This window comes from Phoca vitulina, unplaced genomic scaffold (assembly GCF_004348235.1).
Source record: "Phoca vitulina isolate PV1807 unplaced genomic scaffold, GSC_HSeal_1.0 scaffold117, whole genome shotgun sequence".
Classification (NCBI taxonomy): domain Eukaryota; kingdom Metazoa; phylum Chordata; class Mammalia; order Carnivora; family Phocidae; genus Phoca; species Phoca vitulina.
In genome coordinates this window covers 758,398-780,496 of record NW_022589820.1, presented here as the reverse complement: position 1 = coordinate 780,496, position 22,099 = coordinate 758,398, and the positions used below count along the sequence as shown (strand labels likewise).

General features: G+C 56.6%; 1 protein-coding gene across 4 annotated transcripts in view; it reads left to right on the top strand.

Moving 5' to 3' along the window:
* TXNRD2 (thioredoxin reductase 2) overlaps positions 1 to 22,099 on the top strand; it is a 50,448-nt gene that overhangs the window by 15,772 nt on the left and 12,577 nt on the right. For all 4 annotated transcript variants that reach the window (XM_032398554.1, XM_032398555.1, XM_032398557.1 and 1 more), the window contains 4 exons: positions 3,150 to 3,220; positions 12,246 to 12,265; positions 13,100 to 13,191; positions 15,623 to 15,797. In XM_032398554.1, the coding sequence (XP_032254445.1) occupies positions 3,150 to 3,220; positions 12,246 to 12,265; positions 13,100 to 13,191; positions 15,623 to 15,797 (358 nt within the window). The remainder of the gene's footprint in view (positions 1 to 3,149; positions 3,221 to 12,245; positions 12,266 to 13,099; positions 13,192 to 15,622; positions 15,798 to 22,099) is intronic.

Below are 22,099 nucleotides of genomic sequence, written 5' to 3'. Positions count from 1 at the left end.
TGTGCCCGACTTCCTGCACTCAGAAGGTTGTCAAGGTTCATCCACATGGTAGCCTGTGTGAGAGCTTCATTCCTTTTAATGCCTGAATAATGAGCCATTGTGTGGCTGGACCATATTTTGTTTGTCCACTTGTCCATTGATGGACATCCGAGTTGTTTGCACTTTGAGCTGTTGTGAATAATGCTGCTGTGAGCATCAGTGCACAAGTTTTTCCATGGACTTAAGTTTTCACTTCTCTTGGCTCTATAACTAGGAATGGAGTTGACGGGTCATAGGGTAACTCAGTTTTTAACCTTTTGAAGAGCCAGCAGCCTGTTTTCCAAAGCGGCTGCACCATTTTGCATACCCCACCCCCTCCAATGACGTGTGAAGGTTATACTTTCCTGGTTCTTCACATTTCATAATTTTTTTTGGTTGTTGAGAAATGAATATTTCAAATAAAGTAATGCGTTAACTCTGGAAATCAGAATCTGTCTCCACCGTAGGATTTTGTTTATTGCTGTTGTATGTCGGGTGGTTTTCTGAAGCGATTTTGTAAAGTCTGTATTCTTTTTCAGGGGAGGCCACTGAGGTCTCTGCTCAGTTGGGTTAGTGGTCAGCTAGTAACTAGACAGAGATTTCCTGAAACACCTGGAGAAATGGCCCAGTCTTTGCTGACAGATTCTGTAGGCATTTGGGGGCATGCTTTGGGCAATCAGGCAGGCGCCAGAAACTCTACCTTAGCCCTCACTTCCTGCCCGTGCCGGGCCTCGAGGTCAGCCAGAGGGGAGACCTCAGGCTGTGTGGGGCCTTTCCCCAGGTGTGTGTGCAGCCCAGGGCCTACACCTGGCCTTCTAGGTCCCCGGGAATATGCAGGAGCTTTTCAAAGCCCCTGTGGACAGCTCATTCCTTGGCTTTCCTTTTTTCTTTTTTTTTTTTTTAAAGATTTTATTTATTTATGTGTCAGAGAGAGAGAGAGCACAAGCAGGGGAGGTGGCAGGCAGAGGGAGTGGGAGAGGGAGAAGCAGGCTCCCTACTGAGCAAGGAGCCCCATGCAGGACTTGATCCCGGGACCCCAAGATCATGACCCAAGCCGAAGGCAGACGCTTAACCAACTGAGCCACCCAGGCATCCCTGGCTTTTCCTTTTAAGCTCTTGGGTGGTGTGTTGTTTGCTTCAGCTGTTATCCGTTGCTTCGGGCAGCTGTGGCATCAGTCACTGGGCAGATCCTCCTCTGAGAGAGGCTTCTGGCCCTCGGCCAGATCAAGCGAGGTTGAAGACAAGCCTTTTGAGTGGGGCCTTCTGGGGAAGCCCCAGCCAGGTCGATCGACGACTGTTTCTTGGGAAGGAGCTTTGCAAGGGCTCCGGCTTGCCTCGGCTCTTCTCTCCCCACTGTGTTTCTTAAGTCGCTCATCGTCGCTCAAGCTTACTGCTGTGCTGAGGGATGGGGCTAGAGTCCGTTACAACTCCACAAAACTCTCTGTCCATACCAAGTTTCAGCCATTTTTCTTGACTAGACTTTCCAGAGTTCTCAAAAAGTTGAATCTGACTGTTTTTGCTAGTTGTCTGGCTGTTTTTATGGAAGGGTGAACATTGGGAGGTCCTCGCGCCACCCGTTTTTTGCCAGCGTCCCCTCCTGGCCCGGTCTGCTGTGAGGGCGCTTCTCTGCCCTCACTCCCATGAGGCAGGTGGAGCTAAGGAAGGGGCCGTACGGTCAAGGTAGTGGAGAGGGGGATGGGAAGCAAGAAGGGGCTTGGCCGAGGCCACATCCTCGTGGGTCTCCCAGGGGCCCTGGGAAGCAGATGGCACAAGCCCTGAGCCTCCAGATGGGCTGCAGCGAAGTGCATGAGGCCCACAGACTCCCTGGGCCTGGAGGCCACTTCTGCCTCCTAGTTAGACCGACAGAGCACAGATGGAGCAGATGGAGGAAGAACAAGGGAGTGGTTCTGTTTCTCCCCAGATGCCCAAATCCCAAGCCTCCATCTTCAGTTCTGTGCTTTCTCTGGAAATGGGGAGCAGAGGGGGCATGGGGAAAACACACACCTCCAGTCCTCAGAGGAGCACCATGCCTCCGTCCGGCTGTAAGGCCCTCAAGAGCAGCCTCTGGAGGGGACAGGTGGCTTGCACAGAGGTGGCCCTTGGGCGGGTTACATGGCTCTGTAGGGTGGTGGGGTGCTGTTGTTCAAGGGAGGAAAGGTGGGCGACTGTTAGTGACCCCTCACCCTTCAGCCAGGCCTACGTTGGTTCTGCATAGAGCCCCTGAAGGCCACAGTCAGCTCCCAGGAGCTGGGCAGTCATCTGGGGCAGACCGACATATGTGCCCGCGCCAGGGTGCCCTGCAGAGGCGACAGGCCTGGCCCCAGCCTGCTGGACCTCGGCTAGGCGGCTGCCATGTGTCCCCTGGCCAGGGGGGGATAGAGCAGGAGTTATCTGGCCCAGGGGGAGGCAGCCATCCCACCGCCCACCGCCGCAACCCCCTCCCCGGGGGCCTGCCAAGACTCACTTGTGTTTTAGTTCCTTTGATTTCTAGACCTTTTGGTTTTCTTTACACAAACCCGAGAAATTCCTGGCTTTATTTTTATTGCTGATTAGAATCATAAACTGTTTGAAATCCGCTTCCTCTCCACCCGCACATCTTGCTCTTCTTACTCTCGTGGGCCACTGAGGGGACACGGGTCCTTGTCTCCCCCGCCTGCTTAGCGGCCCCTCCTCAGGCTCTGCTGGTATACACCCTGGAGGATGCCCAGGAGCGTCCAGCCTTCAGCCCCGTGCCCTTGGGGCCAGCCTGCCCCTCCACACCCTGCGTCACTCTGCTCCCCGCCTGTCCTCCCTCAGCCCAGCGTCTGGATCAAGGGGAAGGCCCTGGAGAGCAGGGAGGAAAAGGCTGTGGGCCACACGCCGGCTCCCCAACCACCTTGCACAGCCAAGGAGTGCTGGGTGCTTTGCCCAGAAGGTAGATGGTGCACCAAGTCAGATATAGCCAGGTCACCTGTCCCTAGAGGGCACAACCTGAAGAACAGTGTGTGGAGCAAGGAAGCGTACCCATGGGTGGGCTGGTGGTGGTTCTGCTTGAGTTGTGTCTACAGAATGGTCGTCCTCTTTGGGGGAAGTCTCTGGAGACAGGCCAAGTGATGCTCTTCTCACGTTGATCCTTTTTTTTTTCTGGATAGATCGAAGGTGCCTTGGAATATGGAATTACAAGTGACGACATCTTCTGGCTGAAGGAATCCCCTGGAAAAACGTAAGACCCAACGTGTGCCTTAATGGAGATCCTCTTGTTCACCGTCGCAAACATCAGAACCATTCAGAACCACATGTTGGTCCTCTCTCCCTAGTGCGTTCTTTCCTGTCTACATGAAAGAAGGACAGGGAGCCCGGTGCTTGGGCCCCTTGGTGAGGCTGTTGACTGTCTTGGAAGTGATGACCCGTGTATTACAAAATGCATCAGCTGCTGTCTAGGGGCGGTGGTTTTCAAACAGGGTTCCCAGAGCCCCAGGGTTCCAGTGGGTCCTGTCAGGGACATCACGGAGGGAGGACATTCAAGGAGGAGAAAGTGAGGCCAGGTCCTCAGGGAAAGCCGTTGGCCTCTCTGCAGGCCTTGATTAAACATCCCCTTTCCTCTGGTTTGAACCTTGGGCTTCTCTGAAATGCAGCAAAGGCTCCGAAGTTCTCAGAAACTGTAGCCCAGGAAATGAGACGTGCCGTGTGTGAGCAGTTTTACACTCCTTGAGCAGGTGTTCATGCACCAAATGTATTGCTTGTACCCACAGAGCAGGCTGGTGGGGGGTTCCAGGTCCAGACAGGCCCTGTGAGTGGCATTTGGGGGACTCCATGGTCGCAGGGACTGGAAAGGCCACCAGAGGGCAGCAGAGGCTTGGTCGTCAGTGGGCTCTCAGCTGCCTTGGGACTTGCGTTTGAGAAAATAGAGGTGGAGAAGTGTGCCAGGGTAGGTGGGCGTGTGTGTGAACGGGCACCCATGTGCTCTCCTTATCACTGCTTCCCACTTCCTGAGGCATCTCTGGTCGTGGTCGGGGCTTGATTCCCTTGAATGGATGTGGTGTAGTTGATCTTTCCACTACTCCCGAGCATCTCACTAGGCTCCTTTTGTCGGCGTTATGAAATGCTGCAGCGAAAACCTTTGGTGTGCATCTTACCTGCTGTCATAATGCTTCTCGTGTGTTCTACATACCTGTCAGGGGGGTTTCCTACAAGCCGAGAACGCAGGTACAGGGCTTTACACGTCCTGCTAGCAGGTGCTCCCTCCTGGTGGGCTGCCCTGTGTTCCCGGTGCACCCCTGCCTGCCCCTCCCCCCCAACTGGGCCGGGCCATCGGCTTTCTCATGAGCCGTAAAACAGGAAGGAGCCTCTCCTCCTGCTCCCGCGGGGGGTGAACGCCAGTTGTTTCTGCCCAAGGCGTGTGTGGTCCCTCCAGTGACCGTGGTCAAGCTCACACAGGCTTGGATCCCTCTGTCGCGTTCCTCTGGCTCTCCAGGCTGTGGTTTCTCCTTTTACTCGGTGATATTATCTCATACAGAAGTTCGTAATTTTCACGCTGTGATATCGATCACTTTTTTCCTTTATGCTGAAATATCTGGGTTATCTATTCTTTTATCTTTAGCTAGCTAATGGGTTAAACGTGACCTGATTCTATTTGCACTTGCTATTACTAGTCATTGTTTCGTGTGTCTACTAGCCGTTTAGAACTGAGTGTGTCTGTGAATGTGTGAGTGTGTGTGAGAGTGAGTGTGTGTGTGTGTGTGTGCTGTCAGCTTGGTCCATGGCCCACTTTCTATCTGGTTTTTCTTTTTTCTTATCTGTTCCTTATCTTCCAGCTGGTTTGCGTTCTAGGGCTGTGATCCCAGGCCATTTCTATTGCACATTTTCTTGGCTTGTCATGTCATTTCACTTGCGTGACGTACAAATGGTTTTTTTCTTATTTTTTTTAACCTACCTTAGATCTCTTTTTACACTTAATGGCTTTTAGATTTATTGCATGTTCAGGAAGGCCTGCTCCACCCCTAAGATTGTTTTTGAAAACGAGCCTCCGTATTTTCCTTTAGGGCTTCCACAAGTCAGATTTTCCTTTGCGTCCTCGGGGTGTTTGCGGTTCATCTTTGGTGTGGTGTGGCATGGTGTGGTATGGTGTGGCATGACGTGTGGTATGGTGTAGTGTGGTATGGCGTGGTGTGGTATGGCATGGTGGCGTGGTATGGTATGGTGTGTCATGGTGTGGTATGGTGTGTCATGACGTGGTATGGCGTAGTGTGGTTTGGCATGGTGGTGTGGTGTGGTATGGTGTGTGGCATGACATGTGGTATGGTGTACTGTGCTATGGTGTGGTGTGGTATGGCATGGTGGCGTGGTGTGGCATGGTGTGGCATGGTGTGGTATGGTGTGTCATGACGTGATATGGCGTAGTGTGATTTGGCATGGTGTGGTGTGGTGTGGCATGGTGTGGCATGATGTGGCATGACGTGGTGTGGCGTAGTGTGGTTTGGCATGGTGGCATGGTGTGGTGTGATATGGTGTGGCATGATGTGGCGTGTGGCATGACATGTGTGGTGTAGTGTGGTTTGGCATGGTGGCGTGGTGTGGCATGATGTGGCATGACATGTGGTGTGGCATAATGTGGTTTGGCATGGTGGTGTGGTGTGGCATGGTGTGGCGTGGTGTGGTATGCTGTGGCATGACGTGGTGTGGTGTAGTATGGTTTGGCATGGTGGCGTGTGTGTGGCATGGTGTGGCGTGGTGTGGTATGGTGTGGCATGACATGTGGTGTGGCGTAGTGTGGTTTGGCATGGTGGTGTGGCGTGGTGTGGCATGGTGTGGTATGGTGTGGCGTGGTATGGTGTGGCGGGGCATGGTGTGGTATGGCATGGCATGTCGTGGCGTGGCATGATGTGGCATGTGGTGCAGCGTGGCATCGAGGGGGCCGGGCTGCCAGGGTTCCTGTGTCGCTGACCAGCAGCCCCGCGAGCCAGTCTGAAAGCTCAGTCCCCGAGTGGAGTCCAGTCCTGCTCTGGCTTCTGACTCCGACTTTCCCGTATCACTGGCCCAAGTGCCTGGCACTGGCTTCAGATCTTAGTTTTCTTTTGCACCAATCCCTCTGGGTGGAACGTAGACCCACTTTGCCGGCCTCTCTGTAGTGGTCCTCTGGACCCGTGGTTCAGACAGCCTCGAATATGCAGCTGCCTCGGAGGCCACCTCGCTGCCAGAGCTTGTGCCCTGTGTGAGGCCCTGTGAGCCTCGGTCATCTCGGCCTCTAACCGAAGGCCAGCATTTTCGGAATCCCGGTCTTTTGTCAAATTCGTTCCTATGTATTCTGTCGGTTTCCTTTGTTTGCTGTTTTCCCATTACACGTTAAAAGCAGCGTCTCGGTGTCCGGGAAGGGGTCGGTTTCTAGCGATTGTCTCTCGGGCCACTGCTCACGGGAGGCTGGGTGTGTGTGGAGGCTGGGGAGGGCGGGAGGCCCAGGCGTGCTGGGTGCCGCCGGTGCTCAGCGCGGTGGCCCAGGGCCTGGGCCCCTCCTCCGCGACCGTGTGTCGGGGCAGCGGCCTGCTCGGCCGGGAAGACACCACCCCAGATCTTTCGGTCAGGAAAGAAAGTGCTGTGTTTATTTTCTTCAGAAAAAAAACATTTAGAAGATTTTTTTTTTTAAAAAAAGGCTCTTTCGTTTAGAAGGAATCTAGGTATGTTATTGTTTAAGAAAAAAAAGTGTTTGCAATGTATCAGTCACCCGTTTCTCGTTCTGAGCATGATTTATGTGAGGAAATGGTTTTTTTTAAAAATTAAGCTGGAGATATATCCCTGTACGATGCTTCTGTGAAAATGTGGCTTTTGTCCGGTGCTGTTAATGCAAGTTGTAACAGTGTGATATGGGAGGCAGTGTTTACATGCTGCATTCCTCTGCTGTAGTCAAAATAAGCCCGGAGGGTCTACAGTAGCATTTCTGTATTTTATCAGCTTGGGCTGGGGCTGAGAGGGAGGCCTCCGCTCACACTTGGAGGGGCTGTTTCTGCCAGATTTATTTGCCTTATAAATATTCCCTGTGTTTATTTTAACTCGCCTTTAAAATGGAGCTGAAATTAATATGGACCTGAGGGCTGCCCCCCGGCCCTGTAGTGCCTCCCGCAGCCGGGGGCGGGGGGGTGGCGGGGGGAGATCTCTGCTCGGTGCCATCGGGAGGCACAGCCGGTGCTGGAGGGCACCCAGCAAGCTGGCCTCCGTCTGCAGCGGGTGCGGTCCCCACCGGCCAGCTCCTCACGACCCGTCAGAGGCTCCGCGTCCCTTGTGCGTTCTTCCTCCCTCCATCCCTCCCCATGATGGGGTGCGGGCAGCATCCGACCTTTCAGGGTGTATCTGAGTGGGGCACAGTGACCAGTAGCCCTCAGTGGGGCCTGCAGCCCTTCAGCCTTCTGTGGTTGTTCCATGCCTTTGTCCCCTCAAGGCATGGACCCTGGTGGCCACAGAGGTGTTCAGCCTCACAGACATGTCTTTGCTCGAATCCAGGTCTGGGGAGCCCAGGGCTAGCCAGATGGCAGAGAGGGCATGATGAAGCCCAAGCCCAGCTGGTGGGAAGAATGAAACAGCCTTCACAACACAGCTGGGTGCCCAGCTTGGCACCCTGGAGGTAACAGATCATGTGTGGAAACTTCCACCATATGCAGCGTGAGCTCGCAAATCTGTGAGCAGGGCCCTGTGATGCCAGGCCAGGGCCGGGGGGAGCCCTGGTGGCCCAGACCCTCGGAGCCACACCCTCGGCCTGAGGTGGGACCATGAGATTGGCATCTACTCAGCCTCGGCCCCCCCGAATGCCAGCTTTGTATCTGGCTTGTTCGGCATTTCCGTTGTTCTTGCTTCTTCCTTTTTCTGTGTAATCCAGGGCAGGTTGAAGAAGTGAGGAGGATTCTGGGTGAAGAACAGGGTCCCCTGGGCAGGTAGCAGGAGCCCCTTCAGAAGAAACGGTCAGGGGGATAATGGTCACTTCAAGGAACTGTCGACCACCAGTGGAGAAAGTGGGGGTGCAGAGGAAGTGCACTGTCCTGCACGGGGAGACTTAGAGATGACGTGTAGCCCTGCCTGTCCCAGATGTCCAGCCCAGCAGCTCCCTGGCAGGTGGAGGGAGGGTGGAAGGGAGAAAGGTGGGCCGACTCCCCACAGTGCCTTTAAGGAGGCAGGCCCTGGGGTATCTGGCCCCGACTTTGATCCCACAGCCTGGTGATCTTGGCTCACTCAGCTGGAGGGCCACCTCCTCTTCCAGGCCTTCTGGACCTGGGCATCCTGGCTGGGACTTGGGCCCAGCCTTCCAGCCTGCCCGGGGCCAGGATCCTTAGGTCCCCACACCCTGCAACTGTTCGGGGGGCCCTAATGGTGGAGAATCGAGGTCACTCTGCTCCACACCCCCACACCCCCTCGGCTCCCTGGCCCAGCTGGTCAGCATTCCAGCCTGGGGTTCACTCTAGGTCTGTAGGCCAGCTCTCTGCACAGCTGGGCTCTGAGCTGGCAGCTTTGGGTTGACCTCCGTGCCACCACCTTTCTCTGGCAGCAGAGGACTTGAATGAGACCGGAGCCACCTAGGGGCAGCTCTCCCCCCATGTTGGCCTGCCACACCACTGTTCCCACTCACCAGCCCATGCGTGTCCTCTCAGCTACAGCTGCACAGCCCGGCCCTCTGTCCCTGGGCCCGGGACTCTGTGAGGCCGCGTGTTTCTGTAACTCGGGATGATTTAACACTGCCTCTCAGAGTTGGTCCTGGAAGGAGCTTTTTTTTTGGTGGGGAGGACCCTTATTTTGTGTCTGGAAGCTGACTAGGTATTGTGATCATTTTTCTCTTTCCCTGAGCGCAGAAGGGAAGGATATAAATTTTTTTTTAATTTATTTATTTGACAGTGAGAGAGGGAACAGAGCAGGGGGAGTGGGAGAGGGAGAAGCAGGCTTACCGCTGAGCAGGGAGCCCGATGCGGGGCTCGATCCCAGGACCCTGGGATCACGACCTGAGCCGAAGGCAGATGCCTAACAACTGAGCCATCCAGGCGCCCCCGGGAAGGATATAAATTTTTATCATGCAAAGAACCACAGCCATTTGGTTAGGAAAACTCATTGCTGTGAATACTCTCATTTTCTGCTCAATGTCCATGTTCATTTAGTGTGACACATTGTGTCCAGCAAAAGGGAGACTGGCTATCTGCCTGAGACTTGGCTACCAGCCTATAAAGCCCCGCTGACCATCTCTCTGGCGTATCCCGATGGCTGCCGGGCCCAGGGGCTGAGGAAGACAGCTCCTCGGGGTGGCATTGTTAGGAGGCCAGAATGGAGAGGCTCTGGCTGGGCAGAGGTGGGCCCAGTGTTGGACCCGGGTTGGATGGGGCTGGCAGATCCCAGGCAAGCCTGGAGCCAGCCCCCACTGGGGAGGAGGCCCTGGGGCCCCCCACTCTCCCTGCTGCCTCCCTGGGGCACCTGAGCTCAGCAGCCCGCTTGGCATTTCCTGCACTGGTGGGGCTGCCAAGGAGCCAGGTGCCTGCCGTGAGGCCCTCACTTTGTGTGGGTGCTCCCCTAGGGGAGCGGATCAGGGGCCTTCAAACTCAAGAGGCAGGTGGAGGGCTCTAAGCTGGGGCTTCATGGGTCTGAATTAAGGCTTTTGTTTCTGCTTCCTCCCCCATTCAGATTTTGAACAAGAAAGCCTGCCCTGTGATTAGGCTAATCCCACGGTAGTTATAGCTTTGCATGAAATGTTTGCACACCGGAGGGCACAGAGAGCGGAGCTGCCCAGAACACACGTACAACCGCATCAGGGGCTCCCGGGATGTAGGGTGGCGACTGCCCGCGTGGGCTGATGCCCTTGTGTCCGGGTCTCTTAATATAGTGACAAGGCGAGTGTTGCCATTCCTCCGAGGCTCACTCGGGCCCTCCCCCCAGATCCGACAAGCTGGTCCTGACTTCCGCTGCTGCCAGCACCCCTATCCTCCTGGGCCTCGCCAGGGCCGGCATTGGTCCCTGCACCTTGGCAGCCGGCCTCGGCCCCATGGTTCCCAGGCCCTCTTCCTGGCCAGGGGTCCCCTCAGCAGCCAGAGGGACTTGTCTACAGTTTCAAGGGTACCGATAAAAACAAACCAGAGCCCCTCTTCCAGCCCTCCCTACCCCTCATGATCTGGAGACTCCAGAGTCTGTCTGGTTTTGCTTTGGCATTTTCCTACTTCAGCTCATTTGAAGGGAGTTCTCTGAGTTCTTGGATTCTGCGTTCTGCAAAGAATAACGATTATTTGATGAATTGGGGGCAGGGATGGAGTGAAAACCAATATTGTTGATAATCCTTGCTCACAAAGGCAAGACCCAAAATTACCTTCAAGAAGGCAGGATGCTTGTTTGCTTATGAGATTTCAGCTCTACACATGTGGTCAAGGACACCCACTTCGGAATGGTTGAGCTGGCACCGACTTTCTCCCAGATGTGCCCTCTGTCGGCAACTCAGAGCTGGTGGCCTGAGAAGGGTGGGCCCTCGTGACTGGGAGGTGGGAGCCGGAGGCCCAGAGCACCGAGGTGGCTCCATGGGAGGAGCTGCCTGGCCGCCTGCCCTACCTCCTTGTCCAGCTCCCCATCCACATAGTGCAAGAGGTTAGGGAGGGCCCCGGGGGGCTGCAGAAATAAGCCGGTTTTGCCAAAATCAGGAGACTGCCTTCCTGTGTCCTCAGCAATGTGACATGAGGGTCTGGAGCTGTCCTGTAGGGTGTGGCCGGCGGCCGGCTGGCTCCTGCTGGAGGGTCCACGTCACAGAGGCAGGAAGGCTCCAAGACAGGCCGGGACAGCCCCGTTGTCCAACAGCGGGGTTCCCCCAGTACCTGCATGCTGTGGCTGTCTGAGAGGCAGTTGGCCTGCACCGTGGCCACCACTGGAAAGAGGGAGCAAAGGGCACTGCGTGTTTGGCGTTGACGCTTTTACCCAACTTCATGGGATGTTCAAAGCAGTTAAATTCTGCTTGCATTTTAAGTAACTCAGAATTTCACGTCTTAAAGAAAAGCCTGTACCGTTCACCATATACATCAAGTACAAAAGGCATTAGGTTATGTCATTCTGAAAACGTCCCTACACAGAGACCTACCTATTACACATATGTGTGGCCACGTACACACGTGGATACGCATATACGCCAACGTGTCTATCTCTTAGAAATTGCCAGGCCTGTGTGGGGCCCTGAGTGCCTCTCGGTGCTCCTACCAGCTGCGGGGCCCAGTGTCCCTCTCAACTTTTTCACACGGTGAGCTCTGTTCACTCGCCCCGAACGTGACTCCAGCCCGGTTCTGTCCCCAGCCCCTGAGAGGAAGCCGTGTGCAGTTGCTTCCCGCAGGGCACCTGCAGCAGTATTCCACGGGATATACTGCTTTTTGAAATGGAATTATATCATTAGTACTTGCTGGGATTAGTGCTGACATTGGGCTTATCCATCCTTACATCACCTCCTCTTATTCAGAGGCTGAAGGGGTGATCTGACAAGCCCACCCACATGTTGCCACCCGGGCGGGAATTTTCGTTCCGTGTTAGGTTCTGCACACGTGTGTGTATGTGTGGTTGTGTGTGTGTGTGTTCATGCGTGCAGAGTGGAGCTGGGTCCCAGTGTCCTGTGTCTCCCTCTGCCCCCAGGTGCCCTCATACTTGCTGCGGGGAGCTGGCTCTCCTGGCCCCGGCCCGTGTGGTGGGGCTGGACAGGCACACGCGGGCCTTCCACGGTTCGAGGATGTTCTGGCCCCAGCCGCTGCTTTCCCAGAAGCCTCCCTGTTGTCCCGTGCTCTCCCTGTCCTGCAAAGCAAGTCTGCTTCCATCTTGGCTGCCAAAGATCTGGCGGGACCCCATGGCAGAATTTACATTAGGACAGAAGGAAAACCATTCCCCTTGTTCTAATGGGACTTTTCTTCACACGCCCGTGGACTCCACATTGATCGCACTCCCAGGACCCTTCACGGGACATGTGCTGTTCTGTCACTGACCACTCACATCCTTCACCACCAGGCAATTTTCTGATTCAGTGACACTGTGTTTGTCATTTATTTCACAGTCAGAGCCTCTGGGAAGTGGGTTTTGTGCCTTGGGACAACCTGTTTGAACAGTTAGCCTCAGCTGACTCATCAACAGTGACACGTCAGCTGACCGGGCACCCCCGGAAAGCTGAAGGGCCCCGTCCCCCCTGCGGAGGCCCCAGTCAGGACAGCTGCACGTGGGCCACAGTGGGCCACGTGTGGGACTCACCGTTCTTTCTGTGTCTGTTCCTCAAACAGGTTGGTGGTCGGGGCCAGCTGTATCCTTTGCGGGCATGCAGGTGACAGCCGGCTGTGCTCACAGTCCTGAGAGTGGATGCCCGGTTCCTGCAGCCCCTCCCCCACAGCCCTCCCTTCCGGCAGGGAGGACGTCTGCCGCCTGGAGCCAGGCACTTACAGGGCCACTCAGGGCAGATGACCTGCACTCAGGGGACAATTTGAGGCTGACCTTTGAGGCTAGGGCTTCCTGGAGGTGTTTCCTGAGCCACACGCTGAGATGGCTGAGCCCGTCGGGCCAGCTGGATACAGCCGTGAGGCAGGTGGTGCTCCCTGGAGAGCAGCCCCATCCAGGCCCGTTCCTTCAGAGGGAGCGGTAACACCGGAGAGGGTCAAGAGAGGAGCCATGGGAGGATCTGAGGTCAGGAGAGGGGATAGCAGAGGGAAGGTGAAAGCTGGGACTGCTAGCTGGGAACATGAGTCGAAGGCGGCTATTGTGTTTCTTTTGCCAAGGAGACTCTTCCTTCTGTCGCTACTCGGACCCCGTGGGGGTTGGGGGGGGGAGGGCCTGGCCCCAAAGGCTGACATTAAACTGCCAAGAGCCTGGACGAATGCCCCATGGAGGCAGAAGCCGCCTGGGCCCTGGGTACTGGAGGGTGCCCATGTCCCGTGGCTACCAGAGTCCCTACCTCACCTTTGGACATGCATTTATGAGGTCGGGGGGGGGGCGGTGGAAAGGGGTCTCTGTGGTTGGTGTTGGGAGCCTCCTCCAGGCTGACTGGAGATTGGTGGGGGAGTGGGTGGCTGGCCAGGGCACTGAGGGTCTCGTCCCTTGGCTCCTGATGTCACGATCCGTTAGCATTCTTAGCTTCTGGCAGATGTGGCCCTGGAGTGTGCTGGCTTCCTCACTGGGCTCGGACTGGACACCACCGTCATGATAAGAAGCATCCCCCTCCGGGGCTTTGACCAGGTATGGCCACGTGTGCCCCAGCTCCCACCCTGTGCTCTCTCCCAGGCAGGTGTGGGTGTGGTCTGGCAGTGAGGTCTCAGTCTTTAGAAGCTGGCCCTTGAGTTGAGTAAGGAGATTGTTCCTGAAGTAGAAAACACCTGCCAGAGTGTGGAAGGAAGCGCTGGCCCATGGAACGTGTGGCGACATGCTCCCTGGACCAAAGGGATGTTGGTGGGCACGCCAGGCCAGCCTCACGGACCACGGGGTTGGGTCAGCCCTTCTAGTCACTCCATTAGTAAGCAGAAAGCGTGTGTCAGCTAACTCGCTGTTCCCCATCTCCCTTGCTGAGCCCCTCTGGTGTCTGAGTGGGGTGCCACCTCCGCAGGGACAGCACCAGGTCGGGAAGCAGGTGCTAGACTGGTAAGGCCCTGCATGACCACCTCAGGAGAGGGCAGCCCCTGGCTGCCTTCCTAGTCACCCGCCACAGACTGAAAAGATGTGATTTATGAGTCAGGACGAGCACTATGGTGGCTCTCCTGGCCGGCAGTCCACCCTGAGCGCTCAGAGCATCCCCACAGCCTCTGGGGCCCCACCGGTTCCACATCCTGTCCACTGTATGGGGCCAGCACCTCACGCAGCCTACCTGTCAGGCGTGGCAGGAGCTTAGAGGGCCACCCTGTGGGGTCTGAAGAGTGCAGGTTTTCCTGATCCGCGTCTGGGGCATAGACACCCCTGCTCACGGCGGAGGCATTCATGTCAGGAGCACGTGGTTTGCTGGGGTTTTTTAACTAAAAAGTCTTCAAGGAAAAGTCACCTGTTAAAACCAAAGTCTGGGGCTGTTGCCGTGAAGATGTCAAAATGCCCTCTCATGTGTCCGAGAAGGAAGACAGACCCCCGTCCATCAGTGCTCTCTGGCCTGGTGAGCTCTTGCAGAGGGAAGCAGTGGGCCTGCCCCCAGCCCCACCCCAGCCGGCGGATGCGGATACCTGGCCCTCGGTGCTGTGCGGGGCCACGCGCTTTCTTTTCTTCTTTTCTTTCTTTTCTTCTTTTTTTTTTAAAGATTCTATTTATTTGTCAGAGAGAGAGAGAAAGAGCAAACAAGCAGGGAGAATGGCAGGCAGAGGGAGAGGGAGAAGCAGACCCCCCGCTAAGCAGGGAGCCCGATGTGGGCTTTCCTGGGATCATGACCTGAGCCGAAGGCAGGCGCTTCACGGACTGAGCCACCCAGGCGCCCCTCTTTCACTTCACTCCGCACTCATGTACTAAGTGTCCGCAGTGGGGCCATGGCATCCAGGGAAGGTCTGTGTGCCTCGGGCTACGGGTGGAGTGTGCCGGGCAGCAGACGGGAGCTGCACGAGGCCCTGCTGCAGGACCCAGAGAAGGACAAGGCCTCTTAAGCAGAGGGGCCTGTAGGCATGAGGACCACTCAGAAGACTGGCCTTCCAGCCCAGGCAGAAGTTGGAGACCGACGAGAGGGGGTGCCCTGGGACATGGGGGCGCAGCCTCAGAAGGATGTGCAGCCCCGGTGGCCAGCCTCGGGCTGGTGGTCTGGCCCCTTGGCTCAGTTGGGCCCAGTAGTCCCCCCACAGACTGTGACAGAGACTCCAGGCTTGTCAGGCGTCCAGAGGGATCAGCAGCCTACACTTGTGTTCTCGTGACTGGTGTGACAATCCTGAACAGGCAGGACTCCTCATGGAGTATGTTTCTAAATGAGCAGGCACCAGAGGATTTAAACAGTGGCTTTCATTTTTTTTTCAAAGAAAAGGCTGTGTCCGACACTCTACCCTGTACTAGCCCCCCTAGCAGCCCCAGGAACTGAGCCCCCATCTGTAGCCAGGGGCTGCAGAGCCTTCTAGGCTGGGAGGAGGGAGCCCTCTCAGCAGATGCCCTGGCCACCCCCACCCCCCCCACCCTGCCTGCTACCTTGTATATCTTGGTGGGGAGCAGAGGGGCCCCCCTACTGTCCCAACTCCCCAGTGGCAGAGGAGGTGACAGCATTTGGCGGTTGGGGGGGGCTGAGGGAGGGGTGGCAGGTTTGGAGTCAAGTGCCATCTCGTTTGGCCAGGCCAGAGCCCCCAGGGGAAGGGGGTGTTTCTCTGTCATTGCTTTTAGTGAAGACTTTAGTTAATCGGCATGTAGAGAAGAGCCGAAAGGTCAAGTGCATCCTGACCCAAGGGCCCCAGGTCCTCGGATTTGGAGCTGTCATCAGATGCTGTCCCAGCTCAGCCCTCAGTTCCACAGAGAACAAGGGGACCCAGAAGTGGGGGTGGACTGAGGCCACGTAGCAGCAGAGGAGGGGCCTTGGACCTTCTCCTCTGGATGGACCTTTCTTGGGCTCCTCTAGGGCTTTTTCAAGCAGGCAGGAGACCACGTCCTTTCTTCCCACAATCATCAGGAGTGGACATTCTCACTGCCACCTGGGCCTCACAGCATGTTCTCTTGTGCTTTGCAGCAAATGTCTTCCTTGGTCACGGAATACATGGCCTCTCAAGGCACCCGGTTCCTGAGAGGCTGTACCCCCTCAAGAGTGCGGAGGCTCCCAGATGGCCAGCTCCAGGTTACCTGGGAGGACCTCACCTCCGGCAAGGAGGACGTGGGCACCTTCAACACTGTCCTGTGGGCCATAGGTAAGGGTGCGCTGAGCCACACGTGAGCCACACGGAGGGCAGCAACGCTGCCTCCCCTTGCTGCTGTCGCCAGGCCTCCCCTCGTCCTGCTGGCTTTCGGGGGGGCCAGCTATCACAGCACACCTCTTGGGCCATCATAACAGCCCGTGGGGTCGTTTCCATCACCTCGGGGGGGGTTGGTTTGAGCTCTGCAGGAGTGGATGCCCAACTGGCCTTTGTGGAAGTCACACTTCGTAGATTTCCAAAGATGGCATCATTGATGGGGCAGAGGCCTTGGGCAGAATTAGCCCATTGCTGACAATTAGCCCATTGCCGGACATACTCCCTCCCAGGCTGGCTCCTCCCTGCACCCCAAGGGGCAGGATGGAGAGTGGGGATGCAGTGGGGGAGACGCCTGCCCAGGGCCTGGGCCTCGGCCGGTCTGAGGGAAGGGATGTGGGCTCTGAGGAAAGGCGCCCTGGCCAGGAGCCAGGCGGGAAGAGCAGAGAGCTCACCGTGTCCCTCGTGAGCCTGCCTGTGGCTGGGGCACGGTGTTGCTGTGAGTGGGGTCTGGCCGCAGAGGGCTGACGGGTTCTGGGGCTGACTGCAGCACACCTGCTCGGACATCGTGCCCACCTTGACAGCTGCATCCTCTAGGGTCGGAGTCTCGTTTCCCTAAGCCCCCTGCGTCTTCCTTTCTCTCGATATTTCCAGTTCACTGGGGTCTCTCTGCTCTGAGCCCAGTCAGTTGTCCCTCCTCTGTGAACCCCGGGTTCGGAATCTATGTAGCTGTCAGAATCATCATCCGCCTCCACGTCAGTTAATCAAATGTTTGCTGAGTGCTCAGAGGGGCAGTCACGTCAGCGTCTGTCAGGACCTGGTTGGCCTGCTCCCAGCATCCCCTGCAGTGAGGCTCCCGGGAGGAGCAGGGCTGCATCACAGAGCAGTGGACTTCCGAGAAGCCTTTCTGATTTCCCTGAGTTCTCAGAACGCTTGGAAGTCAGACCATGAGATAAACTCTGGAGGAGTCTGAGCTCTTCCTTGTGTGTGGTCAACACGAGCAGATCTAAAGAGCAAGGAAAATGCTTTGCAGTTAATGTACTGCCTCTTGCCCAGAATTTAGTAGACGACCACAGGCGATATTCTTGTTCAAATCGTGAAAGTAAATTGAAGTAGGTTTATTTTGTTGAACACTGCGAAAAATTTTTTAACTATTTAGATCCAGAAGCGTAAATTGACATTTATCTTAAACTCCATTCTAAAAGGTGAGGTGGCAAGTTTCTCCCCTCCCATCTGCACCCCCAGCCTCTTCCTTTGTCCCCTGATATCACTTCGGGGACCCCAAACACCCACATCCCTTCTCTCGCCATTGGACAGAGGCGAAGGCTCATGCCCATGTGCCATCCACTAAGCCCACGCTGATGGCAGTGGCTCAGAGGGCAAGGGGCTGTGCCCTCGGAAAGCCTCAAGGTCCTCCCAGCTTCCAGACAGGTCCCTGGTGGGCGACATGCAGGGCCTCTGGCGCACTGCCTGCCCTCCCCTCTGCAGGAGTCCGTTTTATTTTCTGTATTTTCAAAAAGAGCATCCCCCAGACAGTCTGCCCGACGTGATTGATGCTGGGGGTGGAAGCTTTCACAGTCCTTGGCCTTTGACCTTGCTCCCCGAGGCGGCGCTGCGGCGGCGGCGGTTTCTGGCACGCCTCCTGGGGCTGTACGGGCATGTGCTGACTTCGCTGCTCGCTCCCGGGCCAGGTTTTGTAAACAATCAGGAGCCACTTCCCAGTTTAACAACTGGGAATGTTTTCTGCTGGTTTACCCCATAAGCCTTTAACCAAGCATCATTTCTGCTCGCAATAAAGGATGATCCGATCCAGGAGGTTAAAATAAAACACCCCCCACCCCGGGGCTGGGGGCTGAAGGGCTGGCACAGCAAACAGCTCCCGGACCACACGTCCTGCCGCAGTAGTGAGCGCTGTGTGCACACAAGCTGGGCTTTGACGCGTGTTAAAAACAGGAGGGGAAGGATGCCCCTCGTGTCCGGAGGACACACGCTGAGGTCCGTGAGGAGCTTCCATGGGGATGAGCTTGGGCCTGGCGCCTCGGTCACAGCTGGTGAGGACAGTATGCGCAGGGATGGCGAGGTGGGCCCTGCAGTCTGCAAGCCCGGGAGGACTCCGAGCCTCTTCCTCGGCCCAGCCTTGATCTCCACGTGGTGGATTAAACACATTAGCAGTTAAAGCAGTTAATTGCTGTGCAGGGGGCCGGCTCATTGTTTGTCTCTGAATCACCCACCCACACCAGGTGTCTCAGATAATAGACTGGGAACTCGCAGCGAGGAGGATTTCCTGTCTGCAGATGTGCCGATTACAGTGCTGAGTGAAGCCAGTCAGCCTGCGCCGCGCCGCGGGCTCGAATTCACCCTGTGCAGTTAACCAGTTGTGGCCTGAATCCTCGGCCATCGTGGGGGGTGCGGGGGAGCAGGGGCAGGACGGCGCAGCCGAGGGGACACTTGCGCGTGGAAACGCTTCTGAGCTGGAGCTCAGCTGAGGTTTAGCTTCGACTTTGTTTCGGAGGCTGAACGGGGGGCCCCTGGAGGAGAGCCCTGGGAAAGCCAGCTGCTAAAACCGTCCCGTGCCCCTCAGCGTCTCTGGCCTCTAGAAGGTTTCCTGTCCCCCTCTCGAGGCAAGGGTGGAGGCTCTGGCGCATCCCTCCCTGGGCCACAGGAGTCCTGCCCACGGTCAGAAGGCCCAGACGGCTGGTGTTCCCACCGTCCGGGGTGCCGGGAAGGGCTGTCCTGGCCCTGCCTCGGCAGCCCCCTTGGTCTGTTAGGAATCAGCCGTTTCCTCTTCCTCAGACTTTGTCTAGTTGCCCACCTGTGTGTAAAACCCACAGATAACTTCTGAGCCTCTAAAATGGTATAGAGCCAGAAGGCACTGGGGGCCTGGCTTTCCAACTTCTTTTTTTTTTTCTAAGTTTTATTTATGTATTTGGGAGAGAGAGCACGGGGGTGGTGGTGGTGGGAGGAGCAGAGGGAGAGGGACAGGCAGACTCCACACTGAGCATGGAGCCTGAAGCGGGGCTCAATCCCACCACCCTGAGATCACAACCTGAGCTGAAATCAAGAGTCAGACCCTCAAGCGACTAAGCCACCTAGGAGCGCCCCCGCCCCCCGGCTTTCCAGCTTCTAATCCAACCCCCATATTGAGGACCCCACTCCATGTACAGCCCACCTACACAGAGTGTGGCCATGGACCACAGCCAGGGAGGTGGTGGCATCCTGGAGACAATGAGGGGGCCCGCGGTGCCCAGGGAGTGGAGTGCTTCTGCCTGGGGTTGGGGGGGCTGCAGCCCAGGGCTCCCCTCTCTACAGCGGGGACTGCTGGCTCCAGTTTCCACGAGGCCACCTTGCTCAGCTGCATTCAGCTGATGGCTCCGTGCCACAGACACCCCCCTTCGAGTCCTTGTGGAATATCCCCCCGCCCCGAGTGCCGGGTAGCAGCACTGGGAGCTGGGGGCAAAACGGAAGTGAGCCCCCGAGGCTGGGCATTCATGGGCGGGGGTCTCTGAGTCCAGCACGAAGGATGGAGCAGTCCAGGCCCCCAGGCCTCCTGACAGCTGTGAGAGCCCAGGCTCTCCACGGCTGGCGCTGGACTGCTGGAGACGGGCCGGCAGGCGGAGCGTGGGTGTGACCTTGTTGAGAGAAGCCCAGTCCAAGGCCACCGGGCCTGTTCTTTGGGCCTGTGTCTTGCTGTGGCTGTAGGAAGCTGCGTGTGGCCATGTTCTTCCCAGGGGGTACTTCGGAGTGACCTAACCACCTGTCCCACACGCAGACTCCCCAGCTCACCTAAGGCCCACCTGTCTCCGCCGTCCAGGCCTGAAGAGAAGCACTGCTCTGCTCGTGAGCCCCTCATATCCCCAACACCTTTTTATTTCAGTGTAAACGTCAAGTGTGTAACTAGCAACGTGAAGAGAAACTCAAATCTGTTTGTGTATGTGGTGTGCTTTCTTGGAGGGAAAGAGGACGTTCATGGAGCTCTTCCTGTAGGCACCTCCCACAGGCTGAGGGAAGTGGCTGGGCCTGAGACCACGGCCTTCGCCACCACACCATGTGGCCCCTCCTTGTGAACCAGCACCACTGACTCGGTGGCTGTCATTTATCTCAGCTCTGGCTCACTGTGGCGCCAACCCATTGCAGAGGCCAGGCAGGGGCAGTGGGAAGGCGGCACCTGGGCTAACAGACCGGCCCTCTGGCCTCTGCCCTCTGCTTGGGATGCCCTGCACCGCCATGGGGCCAAGAGCCGTGCCAGGCCTGCGAGCCGACTCCTGCCCGTGTCCAGGGTCACCTTGACCCCCACAGCCGTCAGACCCAGGCCAGCCTGCCTTCGCACTCATGGTCTTTGTACCAAGTCAAACTCAATATTTATGGTTATAACTTGGTAGAAGCCAGTTGCTTTAAAAAAAAGAAGAAAGCCATAGTGAAAATGCTTCTAAAGGTAAATAGACATTGCATTAATGTGCACTAGCTAAATTTTGCAAGTTCTACTGGGAGCCATCAAGCAGCAGGAAGGTTATATTGACATTTGTAATTGTTATAGCAATAATTACCACCTGCCAGGGAACGTGTTCCTTCCTGGGGGTTCCCGTGGACCAAACTGCAGCTGGGCCTGAGCTGGAGGCTCCACCAAGTTCCAGGGCTGGCTGTGGGCGTTTAGGAGCCCATGTGAGCTTATTTTATGTGTTGTCAGTGCTGCACACAGGCTTGAATAGGAAACGCCCATGATGTGTTTCGGGGCGGGGGGGGGGGGGGGGGGGACAGCAGGGAGCAGTGTCATCAGGATGACCGGCGGGGGAGGGGTGGCAGTGGCAGGTGCTGGCGGTCACAGTAAGCTGCCAGCCTCAGGTCATGCTAAGGTCCTCAGGTCATGCTAAGGTTCACTTATTCATTCAGCAAATGTTGAGCCCTACCTAGGCCCCAGGGCAGCAGGACGGGTCCTCTGCCCTGCTCTTGGAGGACTTAAGGTTGTGGCTGGGGTTCTGGGGCTCTTGTAGAAGGGGCCATTTGAGAAAATAAAAGGAGCCCTTTGCTGTTGTTATCCTTTCCCCTAGAGTCTCAAAGATGACAAGAGACCCATAATAAATTTTTTAAAAAGTAGGCCTCAAGGGATCTGACTACGGGTGCCAAAGGTGTGAGTTCCGCCTTCTGCGTCTGGTCCAGGGTGTCCCACAGGCCAGCCTAGGGGGAGTGGCTGGCTCTGGGGGGCCACGCATGTGCCCCCCGGGAGGGGTGCCCAGGCCCTCCGTGAGCCTGCGGGAAGCTGCTGGTCCAGCCTCCTGGACCCCCATCCTCCTGGCACTCGCTGCCTCTGTGTGATCAGAGCCCCTCATTCGCCCTGTCATACTCCTGCTGACACCTAAATCCTACCTCATTACACGGATTGCCCTTCACTCGTTGGAACGTGCGCTCTAGGCAGGCGTGAAATTGGAGGGAATGCCCGTTTTCCTGCAGCGGGCAGAAAGAGGCCCAGGAAACTGCATGTGTCAAGTTGTCTGTGTCCCTGGGCCCAGCTGTGCAGGTAGGAATGACCAAAGCTGCCATCTGGGGAGTCTTTGACCTCCAGCCTTCTCCAGCCTTCTCCAGCCTTCTCCAGCCTTCTCCAGCTGGCTGAGTGAGCTTGGTGGCCGGGCTGCCTCCCTGGGCCCGTAGCAGCAGCTGGTGGGACTCCAGTGCCTCGAGGGGAGGGCTGGCCTGGTCCAGCTGCCCCGGGAGCTCTCAGGCTGAATGCGGCTTCCTGCACCATTTCAGGGCCCCGGGGTGTCCTGGATGCTGGGCACCACGAGGGAGGGACTGTCTTACCTCGGTGACACCAGGGGTCACGTGGTCCCTTAGAGGGACTGAGGCCAGCGGACAAGGCTGAGCTTGGTGAAGGAAGCAGCTCCAAAGGCCCATCCACACATTTATTTGGACATTGCCTCTGAGGGGGAAGTGAGAACATGTTTGCATCTGGAATCTTAATGCCCTCGTTTGCGGTAAATATGATGGAATGTCATTCACGTATCATATGCAAAGCTCTTACAAGGCAATCAAGTCATGGAGATATGTATAAATAAATGAAAAAAGGCAAGGAATGGGCAGTTCACAGAAGGAAATACAGCTGCTGAATAGTGGCCCAAAGTCCTTAGTTTTATTAGTAAATATACTGGCAATCAAAGAAGGGGAAATTAAAACATCGGCCGGAGGGAAGGAGCAAGCCCCAGAAGGAGCCTTCCACCCAGGCGCAGCTCCCGGCCCTGGGCCAGGGAAGCCCCACCTGGCTGGCTGGCCTT